The sequence below is a fragment of the Balaenoptera borealis genome, assembly GCF_965194805.1.
Source record: "Balaenoptera borealis genome assembly, chromosome: 13".
Classification (NCBI taxonomy): Eukaryota; Metazoa; Chordata; class Mammalia; order Artiodactyla; family Balaenopteridae; genus Balaenoptera; species Balaenoptera borealis.
Genome location: NC_138870.1, coordinates 44,541,834 through 44,563,042, shown reverse-complemented (window position 1 = coordinate 44,563,042; position 21,209 = coordinate 44,541,834). Strand labels below are relative to the sequence as shown.

The 21,209-nt window shown below is 44.2% G+C and overlaps 1 protein-coding gene across 1 annotated transcript; it reads left to right on the top strand.

Moving 5' to 3' along the window:
- The first annotated feature begins 8,805 nt into the window (after positions 1-8,805).
- LOC309609284 (keratin, type II cytoskeletal 6A-like) lies at positions 8,806-14,216 on the top strand. Its single transcript, XM_082350536.1, has 9 exons — positions 8,806-9,424; positions 10,388-10,602; positions 10,946-11,006; positions 11,151-11,246; positions 11,372-11,536; positions 12,015-12,140; positions 12,966-13,186; positions 13,406-13,440; positions 13,554-14,216. Exons 1-9 carry the CDS (start codon positions 8,885-8,887, stop codon positions 13,805-13,807), a joined length of 1,713 nt encoding a protein of 570 aa, XP_082206662.1. The 5' UTR covers positions 8,806-8,884; the 3' UTR covers positions 13,808-14,216.
- The last annotated feature ends 6,993 nt before the right edge of the window (positions 14,217-21,209 follow it).

The following is a 21,209-nucleotide window of genomic DNA, read 5'->3' as shown; positions in this document are numbered from 1 at the left end:
TCTTAGGATGCTTTGTATTTCTGTGGTGTCAGTTGTAATCTCTCCTTTTTCATTTCTAATTTTATTGATTTGAGTCCTCTCCCTCTTTTTCTTGATGAGTTTGGCTAATGGTTTATCAATTTAGTTTATCTTCTCAAAGAACCAGCTTTCAGTTTTATTGATCTTTGCTGTTGTTTTCTTTGTTTCTATTTCATTTATTTCTGCTCTGATCTTTATGATTCCTTTCCTTCTGCTAACTTTGGGTTTTGTTTGTTCTTCCTTCTCTAGTTCCTTTAGGTGTAAGGTTAGATTGTTTATTTGAGATTTTTCTTGTTTCTTGAGGTAGGCTTGTATAGCTATAAACTTCCCTCTTAGAACGGCTTTTCCTGCATCCCATAGGTTTTGGATCATCGTGTTTTCATTTTTATTTGTCTCTAGGTATTTTTTGATTTCCTCTTTGATTTCTTCAGTGATCTCTTGGTTATTTAGTAACGTACTGTTTAGCCTCCATGTGTTTGTGTTTTTTAATGTTTTTTTCCCTGTAATTGATTTCTAATCTCATAGCATTGAGACAAAAATAAACAAATGGGACCTAGTGAAACTTAAAAGCTTTTGCAAAGCAAAGGAAACTACAAACAAGATGAAAAGACAACCCTCAGAATGGGAGAAAATATTTGCAAATGAATCAGTGGACAAAGGATTAATCTCCCAAATATATAAACGGTTCATGCAGCTCAATATTAAAAAAACAAACAACCCAATCCAAAAATGAGCAGAAGACCTAAATAGACATTTCTCCAAAGAAGGCATACAGATGGCCAAGAAGCACATGAAAAGCTGCTCAATATCACTAATTATTAGAGAAATGAAAATCAAAACTACAATGAGGTATCACCTCACACCAGTTAGAATGGGCATCATCAGAAAATCTACAAAAAACAAATGCTGGAGAGGGTGTGGAGAAAAGGGAACCGTCTTTCACTGTTTGTGGGAACGTAAATTGCCAAAGCCACTATGGAGAACAGTATGGAAGTTCCTTAAAAAACTGAAAGTAGAATTACCATATGACCCAGCAATCCCACTACTGGGCATATACCCAGAGAAAACCATAATTCAAAAAGACACATGCACCCCAATGTTCATTGCAGCACTATTTACAATAGCTAGGTCATGGAAGCAACCTAAATGCCCATCGACAGACGAATGGATAAAGAAGATGTGGTACATATATACAATGGAATATTACTCAGCCATAGAAAGAAACGAAACTGGGTCATTTGTAGAGACGTGGATGAATCTAGAGACTGTCATACAGAGTGAAGTAAGTCAGAAAGAGAAGAACAAATATCGTATATTAACGCATATATGTGGAACCTAGAAAAATGGTACAGATGAACCGGTTTTCAGGGCAGAAACTGAGACACAGAGGTAGGGAACAAACTTATGGACACCAAGGGGGGAAAGTGGCAGGGCAGGGTGGGGGAGATGGCGGTGTGATGAATTGGGAGATTGAGATTGACATATATACACTAATATGTATAAAATGGATAACTAATAAGAACCTGTTGTATAAAAAAATAAATAAAATAAAAACCAAACAAACAAAAAAACCCAAAAACCTGTACATGATGTTTATAGCAGTATAGATTCACTGACTGTAGAAACTGTACCACTCTGATGTGGAATGTTGATAGTGGGGAAGGCTATGTGTGTGACGGGGCAGGGAGTGTATGGGAACTCTGTACATCATGCTCAATTTTGTTGTGAACCTAAAACTGCTCTAAAAATTAAAGTCTAATGTTAAAAAATGATTCAACCATTTTAGAAAACTGATATACGTTTACTCATCTGTGTGTGTATGTGTGTGTGAGAGAGAGAGAGAGAGAGAGAGAGGAATGGAATTTTCTATGGCTCTGGTTATATACACATAAGATGTGCCTGGCTGGGCTGGCTGTACATTTCCTCTTGATGCAGCAGTTACATTCCTAGGTACTTATTTAAGGAAAATGAAACATATGTCAACACAAAGACTCACAAGTATGCTCATAATTGTTTAATGGAAAGTAACCCCAAACTGGAAATATTTTAGGAACCCACGAGTCAGAATGGGTAAAGAAACTGTGGTTTATTCATACAATGGTACAGTACTCAGCCATAAAAAAGAATGAACTACCAATATTCACAACCATCTGGATGAATCTCAAAAACGTTTTGCTGACTGAAAAAAACTACACACACACAAATATATACATATATATTTATAAATATGTAAGTAAATGCTGTGTGATTCCATTTATATAAAATTCTAAAATAAATTAATTCAAGGTGGAAAAATCAAAACAGTGATTGCTTTAGGCAGTGGGCTTAAAGGGAAAGGGCACAGAGGAATTTTCTGGAGGAATGGAAGTGTTCTATGTCTTGATATTGTGTGGATACAGAAGTGAGCAAATTTGTCAAAATTAATTGAACACCACACTTAAGATCTGTGCATTTCACTGTATATAAACTATACCTCAATAAACACAAAAATTTTTAAGAGAAAGAATATTTCATGTTTCAAGTTTCTAAAGTAGAAACGGGAAAGAAAAAAGTAAATCAGGAATGGAATCTAGATTAGCCAAATCAACAGTTTCTGCCACAGGGTCCAAACTTTTCCAGCCATCTTGAATGTTCTTCTGGGCCTATCGGAAAAATTCAAGCTATTTTCTGGAAGTGGCTGAGGGAAGGGCAGAGGAAAATCGGAAGGAAGCTAAATGTATCAGATCCACCCTGAGGTCTCCTTTGCAATGTTAGTTCCACAGACTTGTGCCAGAGTATCAGTGATCTGTTACTAATTCCAGCCCTAGGTTTAAAGTAAGATTATAAAGGATTAACAAATGGAAGTAGCCATTGAATGCCAAGAAATCTGAGGAGACAGTTGGAGGCATGTTTGCTCTCTAGGACATTCAGATGGTTTTGAGATGAATTTTTTGGGGGTAGGAATTACTCCAAACCATCCTGAATTGGTGGGGAGAATTACCCAGTACATTCATAATTAACCAATATTTCCCCTTTACTGAAATAAAGGGAGTTTAACCAGAAGGCAGATGTAGTAAGACATCATCCCATAAGGTGCATCTTTTCTAATCACTCATGTTATTTAAGTCAGATACTTCGTGTATCTTATTAAAATGTTGGAGAATTTTCACCCAACTATACTTTTTTTTTTTAATGACACAGTATAGAGAGGTGGACCCTGCAGAGGTGAGGAGGTGAAAACAAGAAGCTCAAAGAGGAGGCAGACATAAGAAGGGAGGCAAGGATGTGAGGGAGGCAGTGGAGAGAGAAGGAAACCAGTCCACTGGTAACTCTTCTTGGGCACTTTCTTGGTCTCCCCTGGAGCCCTGGCTTGGCTCTCTTCAACCTCTGTTCCTACTGAGGACTGAGGACATATGACGAGGGAGGCTCTGGCCCCTTGTCCTCTTCCCCATGCTCTTTTTGGCTGCTCATCCCAGGCATGCTCCACACTAGCCCTGGGGTTCAGCTTGTTTTCTCCCCATCCTCACATCTTCTCTAAAACACTTCTCACCTCCTGCATCACTCTTGCTTCAGAGCATTAAAATGCCTCACTCACAAGATACCAATTGCTCCTCCTCCTCCTCCAACTAGTTTCTCCACATCAATTAGGAAAGCCAAAAGTTGTCCCCTTCATCCATCTATGCCTTCAGTCCCAGCCCAATGATGCACTTATCAGTGACTTATACTTTCAAGTGCACCTACCTACCCAATACCAGTATGTACAGGGCGAGTCAAAAAGAAATGAACATTTCCAAAAATGTATTACTCAGTAACTAGGTTTTATAAGAAGAGGTACCAAAATCAGCTGAAGGGAAAAATCAGAGTTTTTTTTTTTTTCTATAACTGTACAAACACTCAATTTTTGTCCCTCAAGGCACAAGACATGCCTCAATTCTGTAGGCTAATAATTGCATCAATTAATCCCAGACCCTTTGTTGAATATTACTTTTGATAGTTGAAATGGCAGCCACAATGTTTCCCTTCATCTCCTCCAGGCTATGAGGAAGAGGTGGGACAAACACGAGGTTCTTGACTTATACCCCCTAGAAGTCACATGGAGTGACATCTGGGGACTAGGGACTGTAGTTCCAGAGGTCAATACTTTGAACCAAGCATCTCACTGAGCACCGTGGAAGGTGTTCTTTCCATGACCTCTGGACCCCACGATCGACTTAAGGTAGAGCCCCATCCTGCTGGAAGACGGAGTTGTCAGAAACTACCTGCAGCTGTGAATAAAGCCACACAGGTATCATATCCAGATATGCGACCCCATCGCTGTGCTCTCTGCCAAAAATGGGTGGACTCTGTGTGTGAAAATTGAGAAATACAAGGGAAGCTCTACTGTTTAGTGCATACTACATGTTTATATACAGCATGGTTACTAAGTAATACAATTTTGAAAGTTTCAATACTTTCTGAACCACTCTGTATATCATAGAAGGCTGCACTTTCCACTCCAACTTTTGGTGCTGAGACAGGCTGGGACCTGGGACCTGGGACCCTTTGCTGCAGTGCTTGCACCTGGACAAACATCTCCTTGAAAAACAAAATACAAAGAAACTTATAAGGGACTAAAAATAACTGTATATGTGCCGTTGGGGCAAATTATGGACAACAAGATACAAAAAGACCAAACAAACCCAACTGCCACTTCTGAAGAGCTGGGAGCAAAAGCAGGGTACTGTGCATGCCCCCTGCATACAACACCACCAAAGGGGTGGCCAAATCACCTAAGCCACCCCTCCAGCCCGACCCCTGGACATTCCCCTACCCTCACTCCATATAAGGAACCAGCTCGCTCCTGAGCTAGCAAGGAAACATGTTACTTGTTCTCACTCCCCGCTGCTGCAGTAGGGGTCCCAATAAAGCCTTGCCTGAATTTCTTGTCTGACCTCTGATCAATTTCTATTGATTAAGGAGGTTAAGAACCCTGGTCGGTGACAGTGCTACTGTCTCCATCCTTTACATGTGTGGTTGCATGTGTTTCTCTTTCAATGGCTGCTCCCCAGGGACAAGACTGGGTCTGTGGGATTCCCTCTGAACAGCATCAGCCTGCTCTGGGGCTTGCAGGGTTAGGCACTTAGTCTTAAGCTTTTGACGGAATGTGACAATGGTCTATTCCTCATTCTCATCTGCCAGCTCCATCCAGGGAGGCAGAAAGACAAGGCAAATCCTCCTGAGGCAGACTTTCCATGGGCTCAGCCTTCAGGGGATCGCTCCTGCCTTCCTCCATGCTGGGAAAAATGCAAGGAGTATGGTTTAATCCCTGGGCCCTAGAACAAAGGCCTTCCTCATTCCATGGCCATGAGAGACAACACCAGCCTGGATGGAGGCTCTCCCAGCAGAGAGTAGAGGCTGGGTTCAGCAGCCTGCTGAGGAGGAGGCTGGCTGTTGCCGGAGTTACTCATGCAGCTTTGCTTCAGTTTCTCTCACATAGTTGCCTGGATTATCACTCTTTGTTTTAATCTTATTATGAAGGTCTGGCTTCCCCACCTTTCTCCTCTGGGAAAATATAACTCCCCTGTGCTCCACCATGGGACATGATTCAGGATCACTGGGAAGATTTCATCTGAGAAGTCAATTCTCTAACCATCCAGTGGGTCCCCACTGCCTATGAACACAACCCTCTCCTGGGCGCTAAAACAGGGGAAGAGGGCAGAGTACTGCATTTCAGAGGAGAGAAGAAGTACAGCTTAGTCCAGGGAGGCAGTCTAAAAATGGGTTAGGGAACACGGCACACTTCCCACACCCAGACAAAGAAAGATAGAGAAAATCAAGGGCAAATGAACCACTTGCCCTTGACCTTTTAAGGGTAGTGGGACTTGGAAAGAGTGGGCAGAAATGGATCCGCTACAGGGCCCCTTCTCCCTGACTCCCCCTCCACTCTCTCAGGAGCCCTCATCATCTCTCATGAGCCCTCTCAGTGGACATGACTCAGGGTCAGGGTCCCTGGAATTGGTTCCTAGAACATCATTCCCTGGCAGGTGGTGATGGGGACTTTTCGGGGGGGAAAAAAAGTATATATATATATATATATATATATATATATATATATATATATATATATATAAATATATATAAATGACTTATAAATCTACCAATAGGAGAAATACTTGTGTCAGGAAATGAAACAAACATGATACTTTACATTGCTCATGCCATCTGGTGCACATGCCAAATTTCACACTGGATAATATGTTGAAGTTAAATCATCCTCTGATAGGCTAAATGGTTGAATGTGAGGTTCCTGCTGCAATTGAATTATATATTTCATTGGAGGATGAGTCTTCTCCCACTCTGGAAAAGATATACAATTAGTACTAAAAGAGGACCTGATCTGATCACCTGTGCTGTTTGACAGAAACCTGTCCCCGTGTGCACAGCCCAGAGGACAGATAAGGACCTGGAAGAGGGTTACAGCAGAGAACCTGACTCCACAGGAGGGAGAGGGCAGCCTGCCAAGCTCCCTCCTAGGACTCGGATGCTGCCTTCCTCTGACCACCGCTTCCTTCCAGCCCCTTGAGCAAGGAACTGCTGCTGGAGAAGAGCTCTTCCCTGCCTGCTGCTCTGAGTGCCAGCAAGCTTGCAAATCACACTTCTGATCTCATGCCTCTGCATGGCCTCCAGGAGCAAGGACAAACTTCTACCTGTGGCTTCTGGCCTTACTTATGTGGCACAAACCTGCAACACTGGTTGCATTTTCTCCCCACCCCTCCCAGACACATACAGGCTGTCCCTGTGTTCTGTTCTTGAAGCTTCTTGTGGGTCCCTGAACACACCAAGCTTCTTCATACTTCCATTATGATGATGATATTAGCTCATCTTCATTGAGAACTTATGCGCAGACACTGTGCTAAGACTTTTACGTGAATTATTTCACGTTATCCTCACATCACTGTGAGATAGGTACTATTATCATCCCCCAGTTTACAGCTCTAAAAATGAGTAATTTGCATAAAGACCACGGGAGCCTGTGAGCCTGAGCACTCTGTCTCCAGAGCCCTTGCTCTTAACCAGGGGTTGGCACATTTTTCTTTAAAGGGCCATCTAATAAATCTTTTAAGCTTTGCCAGTCATACACTCTTCTGTTGCAACCATTACTCAACTCTGCCATTGCAATGTGAAAGCAGACACAGACATGGAACACTGACATAGACACAGGACATTGGACAAATGCATGTTGCTCCAAACTGACTTGCCAACCCTTCCTCCCCTCCTGGCCTCATCCATGCCAAGTCTAAAGAATCTATCCCAAGAGAGTAGCTCAGAACACCATGCCATGGAAAGGAAAGCTTCTTTCTCAGAATTGGGTGGAATCACATTTCTCGGTAGAGCATTGTGCAACCAGGGTGGAGGAAGGGGAGCTGCTTCCATTGCCTTGAGAAGGTATCTCTTTCCTGCCAGATGCTGAGTTAGCACTCCTTTGGGTAGGGAATGCCCTGCTCTCCTGGATGCTGTGCCTCCATAATACTGGAGAGATTGAATTGCTTATAAAATCAACACAAGAGCTTTTCTCAGGCTCATCTCAATATGGGAGTTTGTCTTTCCTCCCTTGGTTGTCAATTAACCAGATATTCTCATAAATCACCATGCCTACAATTGCTCTCAACATTCCTCTTAGTACTTAATGTATGGACTAAGAAATGAATCTCTTTCCCCCTAAACCAAACACCATGCTCACTTGACAGCCTTCCCACCCTCTAAGAATGTGTCTGGGGATTTGAGATTTCAAGCACTGAGATTAGAAATATAAATTTGGAATTTACTTGTGACATCATCACACTTATAAAGGCACATTTTTATGATTCACTGCTTCTATATGCCCCTCAACTTTCTGTGCACACCACATTAAGATATATAATTCTTGATTCTTAAGAAATGTCAGAATCTATGGGCATCAAAATGCAATTAATTCCCTTAATGATTTTTGTGCTACTCATTTTAGCTTCTGTAAATTAAGCTCTAAGTTAACATTCCAAAAAACCAGAGAAAAAAGGTGTCTATGAATTTCATTTGGTTAAAAAAAATGTACAGGGTCATCAGCTCATTGTGAAAACAAACACTAGGGAGGGAGGTGCAGGCATGGGTAGAAATCACAAGAAGCCAGATCTCTGGGCAGGGTGGGCTTGGGTGATCTCTTATCCTATCATGAAACTGCCAATTCCACATAGGATAGAGTTGCTCTTATGCTGTAAATACTCAGCTCCTTTGTCCCTCTTGCCTTTCAAAGGAGGGTCATGTCCCCAAAGTAGCCCCCATTCCCAGGCCAGGCCACCAGAAAAGCAGCCAGGAGCTCCAGAAGGACAGGTTCAAACATGGCGGGAAAACACCACAAGCCACTTCTTGCTCAGGCCACCGGGCAAATGCCTATTAGCTCTCAGAGGCAGTCCAACTTGATGTGAAGGGTGGTGCTGGTGGAAGAGAAAAACTGTGTGGGAAAGGGGCACACAGAACAGTGTCTGAGTAAGCAGAAGGAGGGGACAATTATCACAGATCAACTCCTTGTCTCCTTTGTTTGAGAACATGACTAACTCATGACTTCACTGAATTTACATCCAGACTTATTGTGTTGTGATCAAGTCAAGGCTAGAAGCCAGGAGAATTTCTCCACGACGAAAGGATGCCAAAGAAGCAACATTCATACTTCATACCTTTCTAGTGCCTGGGGGCGATGTCACTATTTGTAAAGCCCAGCCTTCCCAACCTGCAGGCTCACCTTCCGCACTGAGCCCAGCCCATTTTCTCCATATATAAGCCACTGATGGGAACCTCCATCTCACCAATCTGCTCCTCTCAGCTCTACCCTCCACCTCTCACGCCCTCCTCAGCCTCTTCGACTTCAGGAACCATGACTTCCAAATCCACCGTGAAGAGCCAAAGCAGCAGCCGCCGTGTCTTCAGTGCCGGCTCAGCCAGAGTCCCTGGGGTCAGCCGCTCTGGCTTCAGCAGCGTGCCCGTGTCCCACTCCAGGGGCAGTGGTGGGCTCGCTGGAGTGGGTGGAGGAGCTGGCTTTGGCAGCCGCAGCCTCTATGGCGTGGGGGGCTCCAAGAGGATCTCCCTCGGAGAGGTCGGCTGTGTCTACCGTGGTGGATATGGCGGCAGCGCTGGAGGCGGCTATAGCGTTGGAGGTGGAGCTGGGAGTGGATTTGGTTCTGGCAGTGGAGCTAGTGGTGGTTTTGGGCTCGGTGGTGGAGCTGGCTTTGGTATTGGCTACTGGGGCCCTGGCATACCCGTCTGTCCCCCTGGAGGCATCCAAGAGGTCACCATCAACCAGAGTCTCCTGACTCCCCTCAACCTGCAAATTGACCCCACCATCCAGCGAATCAAGACTGAGGAGCGGGAACAGATCAAGACCCTCAACAACAGGTTCGCCTCCTTCATCGACAAGGTGAGCCGGGAGCACCTGCCCCCCACTGGGATTTCAGAGTCCCCAGTGGAGTGACGCAACCAACGTCCTACGAGGGGGAGCCTCGGCAGAGAGGGAGGAGGGGACTCGGGCTAGCTCTCCACTGGGGTGCAGGATAGGCTCCATGTGGACCACAGGTAGAAGGTGATAAAAATCATTTACAGCTGCTGATCCCTTAAATGTCTTCATTCCTGCCTGGGAAGCATTCTCCACTCTTGATAACCCTCAAGCAAAGGAAAGGAACTGAGAGAATGGAATGAGTTCGCTTGATCTTCTGAAGGGTCTAAGAAATTAAAAGGGAATTACAGTGGAAACTGCACTTGAGCCTTAGTTGGGGTGGTGGCGGGGAAGGAAAGAAGATAAAAACCCAAAGGAAATGTCAGGAAAAAAAGACTCAGAAACAGGTATATGTGCATAAAAATACTTAACTTGTAGAACCAGATCATGAGCATTAAGGGAGCTTGTTTTAGAGGGACTCATGCACTAGATGGGAAAGAAGATTAAATCCAATCATCAATAGGGTTGGAATTTAACCATTAGATTCTAAACATTTGACATCCCTTTAGCTGAGTTACACTCTATAAAATAACTCTGTGCAATATACGAGAGAAATACTCTTTTAAAGTACATTTGTGATTGTGCTTATCAAGAGGAAGAAAAGAAATGTTGAAAGTCACTGACTGACAGGCTCCGTAATGGAGAAGAGGGACTGTCTGATAGCTCCCTGGGGAAACGTGGCCAGTGAGATCTGTGTGGTGTGAAGGCAAACAGTCAGGGGCGCAGCACTGTCAGCCTGAGCCGCTGTGTGCGCTCTGGAGTAGCCCAGCACCACGGGGACCACCAGATCTGCTAGGGCACAGTCAACCCACCTCTCTTCCTGCCTGCCTTCCTTCCTTCCTTCTTTCTTTCCTTTGTTGCACAAATAACCATCTTGTCTTCCTCCAGGTCCGATTCCTGGAGCAGCAAAACAAGGTCCTGGAAACCAAGTGGACCCTGTTGCAGGAGCAGGGCACCAAGACCGTGAGGCACAACCTGGAGCCTTTGTTCGAGCAGTACATCTACAATCTCAGGACACAGCTGGACAGCCTTGTCGGGGAGAGAAGCCGCCTGGACTCCGAGTTCAGGGGGATGCAGGACACAGTAGAGGACTTCAAGAAGAAGTGAGTTACAGGAGAGAAAAGGGCTCAGTTTCCTGAAGCCCACGCTTCAAGTCTATTAGATGACCAGGTCCAAATGAGGGCATGGTTCTTAGTAAAACATGTCCATGGAAATGAAACCACAATTCTTGCCTAAACACAAACCCCGAAGAACAAAAGGGCCAGACAGGTGGATGGGGAGAGTAAAGATGTAAACAATTGAGGGACCACAGAATTCATCTTTTAGGCTTACTGGCAGGAAAGCTCCATTTGGATATATCCATTGTGGGAAGTTGGGATCCCAGGCTGTCTTTTCTGTATAACCTTCACCACTGACTCAATTAGGCTTTACCCTTTCTAATTCCAGATATGAAGATGAAATCAACAGGCGCATGTCAGCAGAGAATGAATTTGTGAATCTGAAGAAGGTGAGATGAGTAAGATGAGGGGTTCATGTTTCTTTGCCGAAGGAGAGGACTCTGGGAAAAGAATAATCGGGGAGATTAAAGGAGGAGCAGACTGGGAAGGAGGGCTCGGCTCATCTGATCCCAAGTTGTTGGCTTCTTCCCCAGGATGTGGACACTGCTTACATGAATAAGGTTGAACTAGAAACCAAGGCAGACGCTCTCATAGATGAGATCAACTTCCTCAGAGCCCTCTATGAAGCAGTAAGCATCTTTCCACACTCTGTTTTATTGACTCTAAAGAGATTTGCAAAAATGGAAAATCTTAGGCTTGGGTACCTCTGTAAACGTCATGGGAAAAGGGGATCTGACGATCTCTTGTTGTGCAGGAACTGGCTCAGATGCAAACCCACATCTCAGACACGTCTGTGGTCCTCTCCATGGACAACAACCGCACCCTGGACCTGGACAGCATCATCGCTGAAGTCAAAGCGCAATATGAGGTGATCGCTTGCAGGAGCCGGGAAGAGGCTGAGTGCTGGTACAAGTGCAAGGTGAGCAGTGAGGGGGAAGCTGGAGAAGAAACCCTGTGCCTCCCCGCTGGAGACCAGCAAGGCTTCCCGAGACTTCACTCAGGAAATCTCCATCTAGGAAGCGGGGGTCCTCTCAATGGACGTGTACCCTGAACCAACAGAGTAGGTCTTTACAGTATTTATGTCCACGTCTAGTAAGTCAAAGAACCTAAATGTAGGACAAAAGCTACCGTAGATAAAGACCAAGGGATCTTTGCTTTAGCTTCACCCCAATGCTGGTTCTCAGAAACAGTACAGAGGATGTTCTGGTCCTGAAGAGAACCAGGCAGTCAGTGGTCCTACCAAGGATGGTGTGTGATGGGTGTACAGTGTCCATGACCTTGTAACACCAATTTTCTTAAAACGCCTTGTGGACAAACCATTCGTTTCGATTTGTGAAAACCTTGATTAGTGTCCTGTGAAGCCCATGGACACCACCCTCTCTCCCTCTGGTTTACAGTACGAGGAGCTGCAGTTGACGGCGGGCAGACACGGGGACGACCTGCGCAACACCAAGCAGGAGATCACTGAGATCAACCGCATGATCCAGAGGCTGAGATCTGAGATCGACCACGTCAAGAAGCAGGTATGGTGGGGACCATGGAGGAGAAAAGCATCCTTTCCTTCCTAGGCCACCAGGGATCATCTACCACCATGTAGGGAATTCCTGGGCACTGAGGGAACAGCAGGGAGGGGAGGACATGTACTTCCTCCCTTAGTGAGTTCCCACAAGTTAGAGAGATGGATCCCAACCCAAGAGCAGGAAACAATTGCATGACAGGACCAATCCCAACTGGTCAGCGGTACAAAGATACAGTCTTGAGGCACTGAAATGAGATTCCATAAGAGGAATGATTGATTTGGGAATGCAAGACACAAGTTGGCAAAGAAAAGGTCAGGCCAGAAAGTGTGAGGAAGATTGCTGCAAATATGCTCAGATTCCATGTGAAAAAGAAGCTGAGAAAAGACACAGGACAAATGAGGGTTTTCCAAACATGTGAAGTGGAAGGAAGGCAAGGTCGCAACAGTTTCAAGTGAAATCATCTCCTCACTGTGGGTGTCTGTGGTTCTGTGTGAGTTCGTGTGCATCCACATGAACTTACCCAAACTGTCCACATGCAGAAGAAGCCAGTGGGTCCATTTCTTCCAATGTCCCCTGGTCTTGGGTCTGCTGTAGTATCTTCCAGCAGTCACCACCTCCATCCTCATTAGGGTGGTTAACACAGAAGTGCATAGGGAGCTCCTAGACTAGTTCAGGTTTGCAGAATGGAAAAAGACTGGACAAAAAGAATCAAACGTCCTTTTCCATGGAATCTGGGCTCTAGAGCTCTTCCTCACTGGGAAAGAAGAACCATGCTTCGTCTCCTCAGGAGTCCAGATTGCAGGTTCATCTGCCCATCTTCCCCTCTAGTGCGCCAACCTGCAATCCGCCATCGCCGATGCTGAGCAGCGTGGGGAGCTGGCCCTCAGGGACGCCAAGAACAAGCTGGCCGAGCTGGAGAACGCCCTGCAGAAGGCCAAGCAGGATATGGCGCAGCTAGTGAAGGACTACCAGGAGCTCATGAATGTCAAGCTGTCTCTGGACGTGGAGATCGCCACCTACAGGAAGCTGCTGGAAGGCGAGGAGTGCAGGTGAGTAACTCACACAACCTCCTCAAACATCTGGGTCCATGTCCAAGGTGTCCAGCCAGTGAGCACCAGTGGAAGGCGCTCTAGTCGTGACCATAATGCCACTCCCAGAAAAGCACTTAGAAGGCACGTTCCCCATGGGCTCTCCTCACGCCCAAGCTTCCCACGCTGGTCCAGCTCTGGCTCTGAGGTCTCATGATGGCTGTGTCTCCTCTCTCCTAGGCTGAATGGGGAAGGCGTTGGACAAGTCAACATCTGTAAGTACCTTCACTTGCCTCCCTCCCTTGCCCTTGTGCTCTTCTGACTGGACTCTGTGTGGCAGAGTGAGCTCACCATGTCTTGTCATGGCCTTGTCCCCTTGCCTCTCCAGCCGTGGTACAGTCCACCGTCTCCAGTGGCTATGGCGGTGCCGGCGGTGTCAGCGGCGGCTTAGGCCTGGGCGGAGGCGGTGGCTACTCCTACAGCAGTGGTCACGGCATTGGAGGTGGCTTCAGTTCCGGAGGTGGCTTCAGTTCCGGCAGTGGCAGAGCCATAGGGGGTGGCCTCAGCTCCTCCGGGGGCAGCAGTTCCGCCATCAAATACACCACCACCTCCTCCTCCAGCAGGAAGGGCTACAGGCATTGAACACCTGCCATGGGCTCGGGGTCCCACAGTGTCTCAGGCTCCCTCTCCAGCTTCACTGCCCTTTCCTCCAGTTGCTTCCTCTCTCCTGCTTCTTTCTTCTCTTACTCCTTGAGCTCGAACTGAAGTTGCTGAGTGCCCTCATGTCCTCTCCGCCAACACCTGCCGCATCTGAGCTTCCATTGCTCACCATCGGAAGGTCACTGTCTGGGTCCTACTCCAGAACAGGGCAATGCCCCTAGCTTTCCACTGGCCCAGTATGTCCCATCTCACAGGTGTTGTGTTCCTCCCTTGCAGCGATCATGAAAGCACAAGTGACTAGTTCTATGATGTACGGGGGTCTCTATCCCTGTGATGCTTCCTCTGCTCTTTGCTCACTTGGATTGCTAAATAAAGCAGATTTATACTATAATGCGTGGTTTCATAGTGCCTTGCTTTGTTCCCAATGGTTCTTGCGGTTTTCACCGGGCAAATGCCTTTTCAGGAACGAAGCGTACTCCCAATCCCCATGCGCTTCACCCCCCTCCTTTAGAGAACTTCGACAAACAGCCACTTAGCATCCGGATGCTCAGGAGTCCTCGGAGAACAGTTTGGCAAGTGAAGCGGGAGGGAGCAGGTTCATCATCATAGTAAAGCCTGTTTTCACTGCCCTGACCAGGTGCCAGCAGATTCGTTTCTCTGACTTGGTCTCTAACACTCTACCTCCTCCTGCCCCAGTTGACACCCATACTCCCCAGAGAATCATATTGCAGTCCAAGTAGATCAGAAGGACATTGACTAGAGAGTAAGATATTTGATTTATCCTTAGACAGGCCTCATGACCAAGAAACTTGCCTGGCAACGTGTATCAGGAGTAATTTAAATGTACATACTTCTGAACTGAAATTATGCTTCGAGCAATGTGTGCTGAGGAAATAGGACAAATGCAGGAAGTTGTACTTCATGGTTGTCAATCCCAGTAATCCTTTCGACAGGGAAAAATTGGAAACACTGGGCAAATTCAGCATCCAAGGACTCAGACACAAAGCACAGGTGGTGATTTTTTGAAGTGTGGAGGCAAAGTAAGAATGGAAATGCCTTCTTCCTTACCACATAATCCTCTCACAGAGCCTCAAAGAAGTAGAGTCCTTGCTGCTCCAAAGAGATAGCCCTGCATCCTCTCTCAGCTGTGCCCTGGCTTCCTTTGACTTCTACAAATGGGTAATGGAAAACTCAGGATACAGTGCAAGGTTGGTCTGTCAACATCTTCCTGAGGGCCAGTCACTTTTGCCAGTCTCTGTTCTGTCCATGTTCCTAATCCCAGGTTTTTTCTCTGGAGAATTCTGCCTTATACCATTAGGAATGAAAGTTCCCTTGTTAGGAATCCAGGAGAAATGACTGAGTCTAGGAATGGGGTGGAATATATACATAAGATGATCCTGCAGCATCTTTCAGGGCCAAGAAGTAAAGAAATAATCAAAAAGACCCTGTAAGAGCTCCTGATAGACAAATTGGAACAACTTGAGCCATAAATAAATAGATAGACAAATAAATAATGTACTGGATTATAACCCAAATTATGAAATAATTATTCATGGTCCCCACTGACGTGGATAAGGGATTGACTAAATTGATTAATAAGGGATGGCTGACAACTCTTAGGCAGAAGAATTTCATTTAGTTACATAGGTGCTCCCCAATCAAGGAAGGAGTGAAGAACTGCTCCCCCCTAAGTGTGGGCTGTGCACAATGACTTCCTTGCAAAGAGCACAGTCTAAAAATGGGGGAAAAGAGTAACTTTACCGTCAAGAAATCAATCAAGCACTTCCTCAGCCAGGTGATCAAGGGTAACACCGACAGTAGTAAGTCTGGTTCATAGCAAGTACCCTGGATATGATGTGATGAGAAGGGCACACGTCATCTCTGTGGTCTTCCTCCCAAACACCATAACTCCAGTCTATTCATGAGGCAACATCAGCCAAAGCCCAATTGTGGACATCTGCAGAACACCTGGGCAGAGTTCCCCAAAACTTTCAAGGTCATTAAGACAAGGAAAACCTGACAAACCGTGTTAGCCAAGAAGGAGACACAATGACTAAATGGAAAGTGGTACCATGGATGATACCCTAGAACAGAAAAAAGAATATTGGGCAAAAGGTAAGGAAATCCAAATGAAGTATAGACTAGTTAATAGTAATATATTTATATTGTTTCCTTCATTGTGAGAAATATAACTAAAGTGAGGTATTAATAATAGGGGGAATGAATGTGTATTGTATACAGACCTCTTTGGACTATCTTCACAATTTTTTGTAAATCTACAACTATTCTGAAATTAAAAGTTTATTACGAAAAACACTTAAAGCGTGGGGCTCAAAGTAACATCTGTATTTTTCACTAAACTAATTTTGTACACAAAATTATGAAACAAGTAAGGGAGAGAAAGAGACAGAATCACAAAGGAACACAAAGACGGTTGCAGGGCCAGAGATACAGAGAAATCACTGAAGAACTAACGCTACAACAGTAAAGTTCATCATCTCAAGCTGGCGTTAACTCTAGTAAAGTGTCTTTCTTTTACGATGTGTACTTTCTAAATTTTTTGGTGTTGAACATGTGTCATTTCAAAAGAGAAAGTGTGTTCCCCACGATGTCCTCATTGTATGACATCTGAGATTAAACGCGGTTACCCTTTTTGGTACTAAGGAAGGAAAGATTCAGTCTCTAGGTTAAGCTCCCTGAGATTAAACCATTCCGATTGATTTCCTTTGCCCACTGAGGACTGAATAAGAGGAAACGTATTTCTTTCGCAAGAGCAAAGACGTGTTTTTGAGTCAAGGAAGGACTCGGCAGTACTGACGGTCCTTAGATACTGGATTTGACTCCTAAGGAGGTTAGCCAATTGCCTCCTCCTGTATGGAGTCCATGTACCTGGAAAATATAGCAAATACATTTTAAAAATAACAACCTCCAATAGAAAAACATTTTCCAGTTAGAGGCTGTATCCAAAGTTCACCTTACCTGAATCCTCTGTGATTCAGAATGATCACTTGTGAGCCATAGCACGTGGATTCTAGCTGCATGGGCTAGAATGGCCAGTACAGCCCAGTGCATGGGATCCCAGCTCACGGTGGGGGCATGGGGTGCAGAAGAGCCAGAGGAGGGAACGTTTCTACAGGTGCTGAGAGCAGGCTGCTCTTCTCTGCGCTGCTCCGTGCTCCCAGAGTCATCCCTACAGAATCCCTTGCTAGCTAACTCTTCATTGTACTTGGCCTTGAGAAAAGCTGACGGTAGATCTCAGGATGGGAGGAGAAAGGGCTTGAGGAGTTCTTCTCGAACAGCAGCTGGATTCCTTTAACCATGAGTTTTGCTGGGCAGTGCCTTCTCCTCAATGCTCTTACTTCCTGGACTCCAGGGGTGTCCCTTTAGCACTAGAAAGTGAGTGGCAGAGGAAAACCATCCTCTTGAGGTCTCGGAGGCCGGTCCACTCAGATGTGCCATTTTCCCCAACACTCTTACTGTCCCCAACCTCCTCGTGCACCTATAGAACCCCCTTCTTTAACCCCACTGCCATCTGTATCTGTCCTCCCTCCCTTAAGAAACTCCTCTCCATCAAATGTAGTAATGGAAGACCTTTCCTTCCTGCTTCTGTTTGAAACTGCAAGGCTAGAATTTATCTGGATTCTTATGAAGGTTTTCCTTCATCCCGCGTTTCTATCTCTCCATTCCTCTTGCCTAATCCGAGTTTCTTCATAGCACTTGCAGGGTGTAGCCACAAAGAAATCAGAAACGGCATTTAATAGCCCTCTTTTTCGTAATAATATTGGTACTGTTAGTTTGACACTATCATAGGTTTGTTGTAGGATAAAGCAAATAAGTAATATGTCATTCAGAGCTCAGCTTTTCAGAGTGAGTAAAAGAAATACAGGTAGAAAATCATCCTGTATTCTATTTGAATTGGAAATATCAGTATCAACTTCTGATTTGAGTACCTTTCAATTATATTTTTACATTTTTCTTAGCTCTATCCATTGAAAAGTCTTCAAAGCAAGAGTAACCCAGTAACAATGAGCACCCGTAGCATGCAAATTTTAGCTTGTGAATATCATTTCTCAATAAAAGGTACCAGAGCGACTCCCAGAAATGGCTGTTTCCATGTCTGTTGCAAGATAAGTACAAGGTAGCCTTGAGACATCTCGTCCCCGTCAACAAGGAAGCTTGCAAAGTCCAATGCGTTTCTGTCAAAAGGACACAGAAGCCAATCTGAGGAGCTCCCATTGGCCTAAAATGGACAGTTTCAGCACCAAAAGGATTAATGCCTGCCATGGACTCAAACATATCAAATATATTTTTTGAACTGTGAATTTATAATTATACAAAACCCAAAAAACAAACAAACAAAAAATAACTTTCTTTATTACACTTGGAAATTGCTGGGCTGCCAACCCACTATTCTAAAATTGCAAAATAAAGAGAAAGAAGCACTTCTTCTGCCTTTCCTGTATCAATTAAATACATATTAGGTTACCTACAAAGGGAACCATGACAATGCCTTCCTTACAGATGACTGCCAGGTGATAAATGCAGAGGCAGGATGTTAAATTAATAAGTTACCAGTGTGCATCCCCTCATGAAATAGTCAATCGGAGAATTGATCAATGAATATTAAAATATTAGATGACAAATTTATTGGACACTTTTTAATGGAGGGTTAAGGCTGGAACTATGGATATACCTGGATCAGTCTTAACATGACTAAATTGAACACCTTGTATTATATGCCTCATGATCTGATGCAATACGGGGCACACAGCACCAGCTGGGACATAATCTTGCCTGAAACAATGGAACTAAATCTAATCAACTCTAATATAACCAGTACCGAGGAAAAACCGGCGTTAGAAGTTACGTGGCACCAACAGAAACAATGAGCCAAATCCAGAATGTAGCCGTTCTAGAGAAAAAAACAATTTCTCCACAAATCAGTGGTATATAAAAGAAAACAATGGAATCTATTACAGAATGAAAGAAGCTTAAGAGAACCACCAGTCCAATGCAATATGTGAATCTAGTTAGGATGTTGCTTCAAGCAAACCAGCATAAAAAGACATCTTTGAGATAATCAGAGAAGTATGAACATAAATGAGTATTAGGTTTCATTAAGAAGTGACTGTTGCTCATGATCGATATAAAACTGTTGTACAGTTAGATTTAAAAGTCCTTCTTAAGAACTTAGACATGCATGCAAATATTGAAAAGTGAAATGACTTAATGTCTTAATCTCCTTGAAGATACATCAACAAAAGTAGAAGATTTCAATATAAGAAGTAGTGGAATTCGATGAGACAAGCTGAGAAATATGGATAAGTGTTTAATCTGGGGGATTGGTACATGGTGGTTTACATACTATTCTCTTTCATTGTGTCTGTTGGGCTTTCAATGCTGCAAACTGTGATTAAGCAATAAAGGAGGTTCTTCCACTGAGGAGAGCACAAATACATTTTGGGATTAAATTACTGATGATGGTAAATACGATGGCTTGTAGAAAACTTTCAGGTGACTCTTATCATGGCTCAGGGAAGGGAGAGGCCCTGAGTACAATGATGTCTTCATTGAAGCCAATAGTTTCCATGCAGCGCGAGAAAGGAAAATTAATATTTTGAATTTCAATTATTGCTTAAAAGTTTAAAGGCTATATGTATTTTAAATATAAATATATGAATGGGAGACTTCTGAATGTAGCCTAATGGAGGAAAGGGAGGCATTTCCCCTTCTCAGATATTATCTTAAAAGAAACAAGGAGAACAAGAAACGTAAAAGTAATCTCCACCCTCAACCCCCAAAAGGAAAACATCGTAAAGTCGTTCAAGCAAAAAAAAAAAAAAGAAAATAGAAAACTCTTCTCACAGAAAGAAAGAAATCAAACACAGTTGTTGGAAAACTGAGAGAGAAGATGCCCTCAGGGCAGATCTCAGAAAATCCAGTGAAGAACACTCTTGAGAACAAACAAATCAAAACTAAACAATGTGGTGACCACAGAGGGACAGCACACAAAGTTAACCCTGAGGTTTTCCTACTGCCAGGCACTGCTGACTCATGTAACTCCTACTGTGTGAATGTGAAGAACACATCCTCAGGTGCAAATCCAAGAATCGCTGGTTTGCAACAGTCAGAAGTGGGTGTGTGTGTTCCAGGGAGGACCCATTTGCCATGAAGTTTCAAGACCCAGTGAAGGTAGGGTTGAGTAAGGGATCAGAGGCAAGGCCTATTGGCAACAGGTTGTCGGGGAAGCAAAGAAGACGGAGACTGAACTGCGAGCCACGCCGCAGCCATCTTCCTTCCTTGGCTTCGTCTAATTAAAATTAAAAGAATTATTCACACAGCCTGTGCCATAATGAGAATTCCTGTTAGCCTGGTTGCAGCCTGGCCCCTCCTCCCAGAATACTGTCTGCAAAAGACAGGTGCAGAAGGAGCTCGCCTCTTTCAAAGATGAGCCCTCGTTAGAAAGGAACCATTCCAGGCCCCACGAAGGACACTTTACATTGAAAGAGAAAAACAAGAGGCACTTAGAAAACACTCAACAGAAAAAAGTGACAAAGATTATTACCGAAAAGGCAATGAAATAAACACCACGGTGAAATAAGAGAACAAAGGGGCAATAGAGTGAGAAATAAAAGATGATAGTATTAGTTGATAGAGCTCAGAAAAGGAGCAGAGAAGAAAGATAAAGCCACAATAGAAAGGAAGGCCAAGCTGAAAGCAGCATAAGACGTTGCTGATGCACAGCAATGGACCACAGGTAAAGGTGGAGAAAACAGCCTGTAGGAAATAGCATGAGAATCGCGTGAAAACATAGATATGGGAGGCAAAGTACATACAGCGTGAGTGCAACTGCAAAAGGGAATATATACGTGTGTTTCATATATATCTGTATGTATACATTCACTGTATATGCTCGCATGCCTCACACATGCCCCAGGAAAAACACAGAAACATATCGAAGTGACGTGACTACAAGGATACACAGGGAAGTGGCAACACTGCTTTGTCTTCCTAGACAGGAGTGGGGAATGATCTTGAGCATGTAATTGTTTCCTTAACCATGTATTACTTGTTTAATTTTTCAGTTAATAAGTAGGTGTGTAAATATCAATATTCAGTATATAAATAGGCATTCTATGACATCTGTATCTGTAATGTTTAAATAGCTAGCTTATTAAGCTTCTAGTTTGAACTGTCAGTTTACAGGATACACAAAGGACACGAGATCACGCTAAGTAAGATAACATGACTATGCAAATGCACAGGACAAATAACCTGTTTTTTTATTTTTTATCACAAATAAACTGCAAGTGGAAAAGCGGAGGGGGATTTAATGACTTCAATGATTTTACAGACATATTACTTTAAAGACATATCACCGAAA

What these genes read in the sequence shown, in the direction of transcription:
- LOC309609284 (XM_082350536.1), top strand. Translation starts at nt 8,885, where the DNA reads ATGACTTCCAAATCCACCGTGAAGAGCCAAAGCAGCAGCCGCCGTGTC. An exon ending in AGTGCTGGTACAAGTGCAAG is followed by an intron (nt 11,537 to 12,014) that starts GTGAGCAGTGAG and finishes TCTGGTTTACAG; the next exon opens with TACGAGGAGCTGCAGTTGAC. An exon ending in CGTTGGACAAGTCAACATCT is followed by an intron (nt 13,441 to 13,553) that starts GTAAGTACCTTC and finishes TTGCCTCTCCAG; the next exon opens with CCGTGGTACAGTCCACCGTC.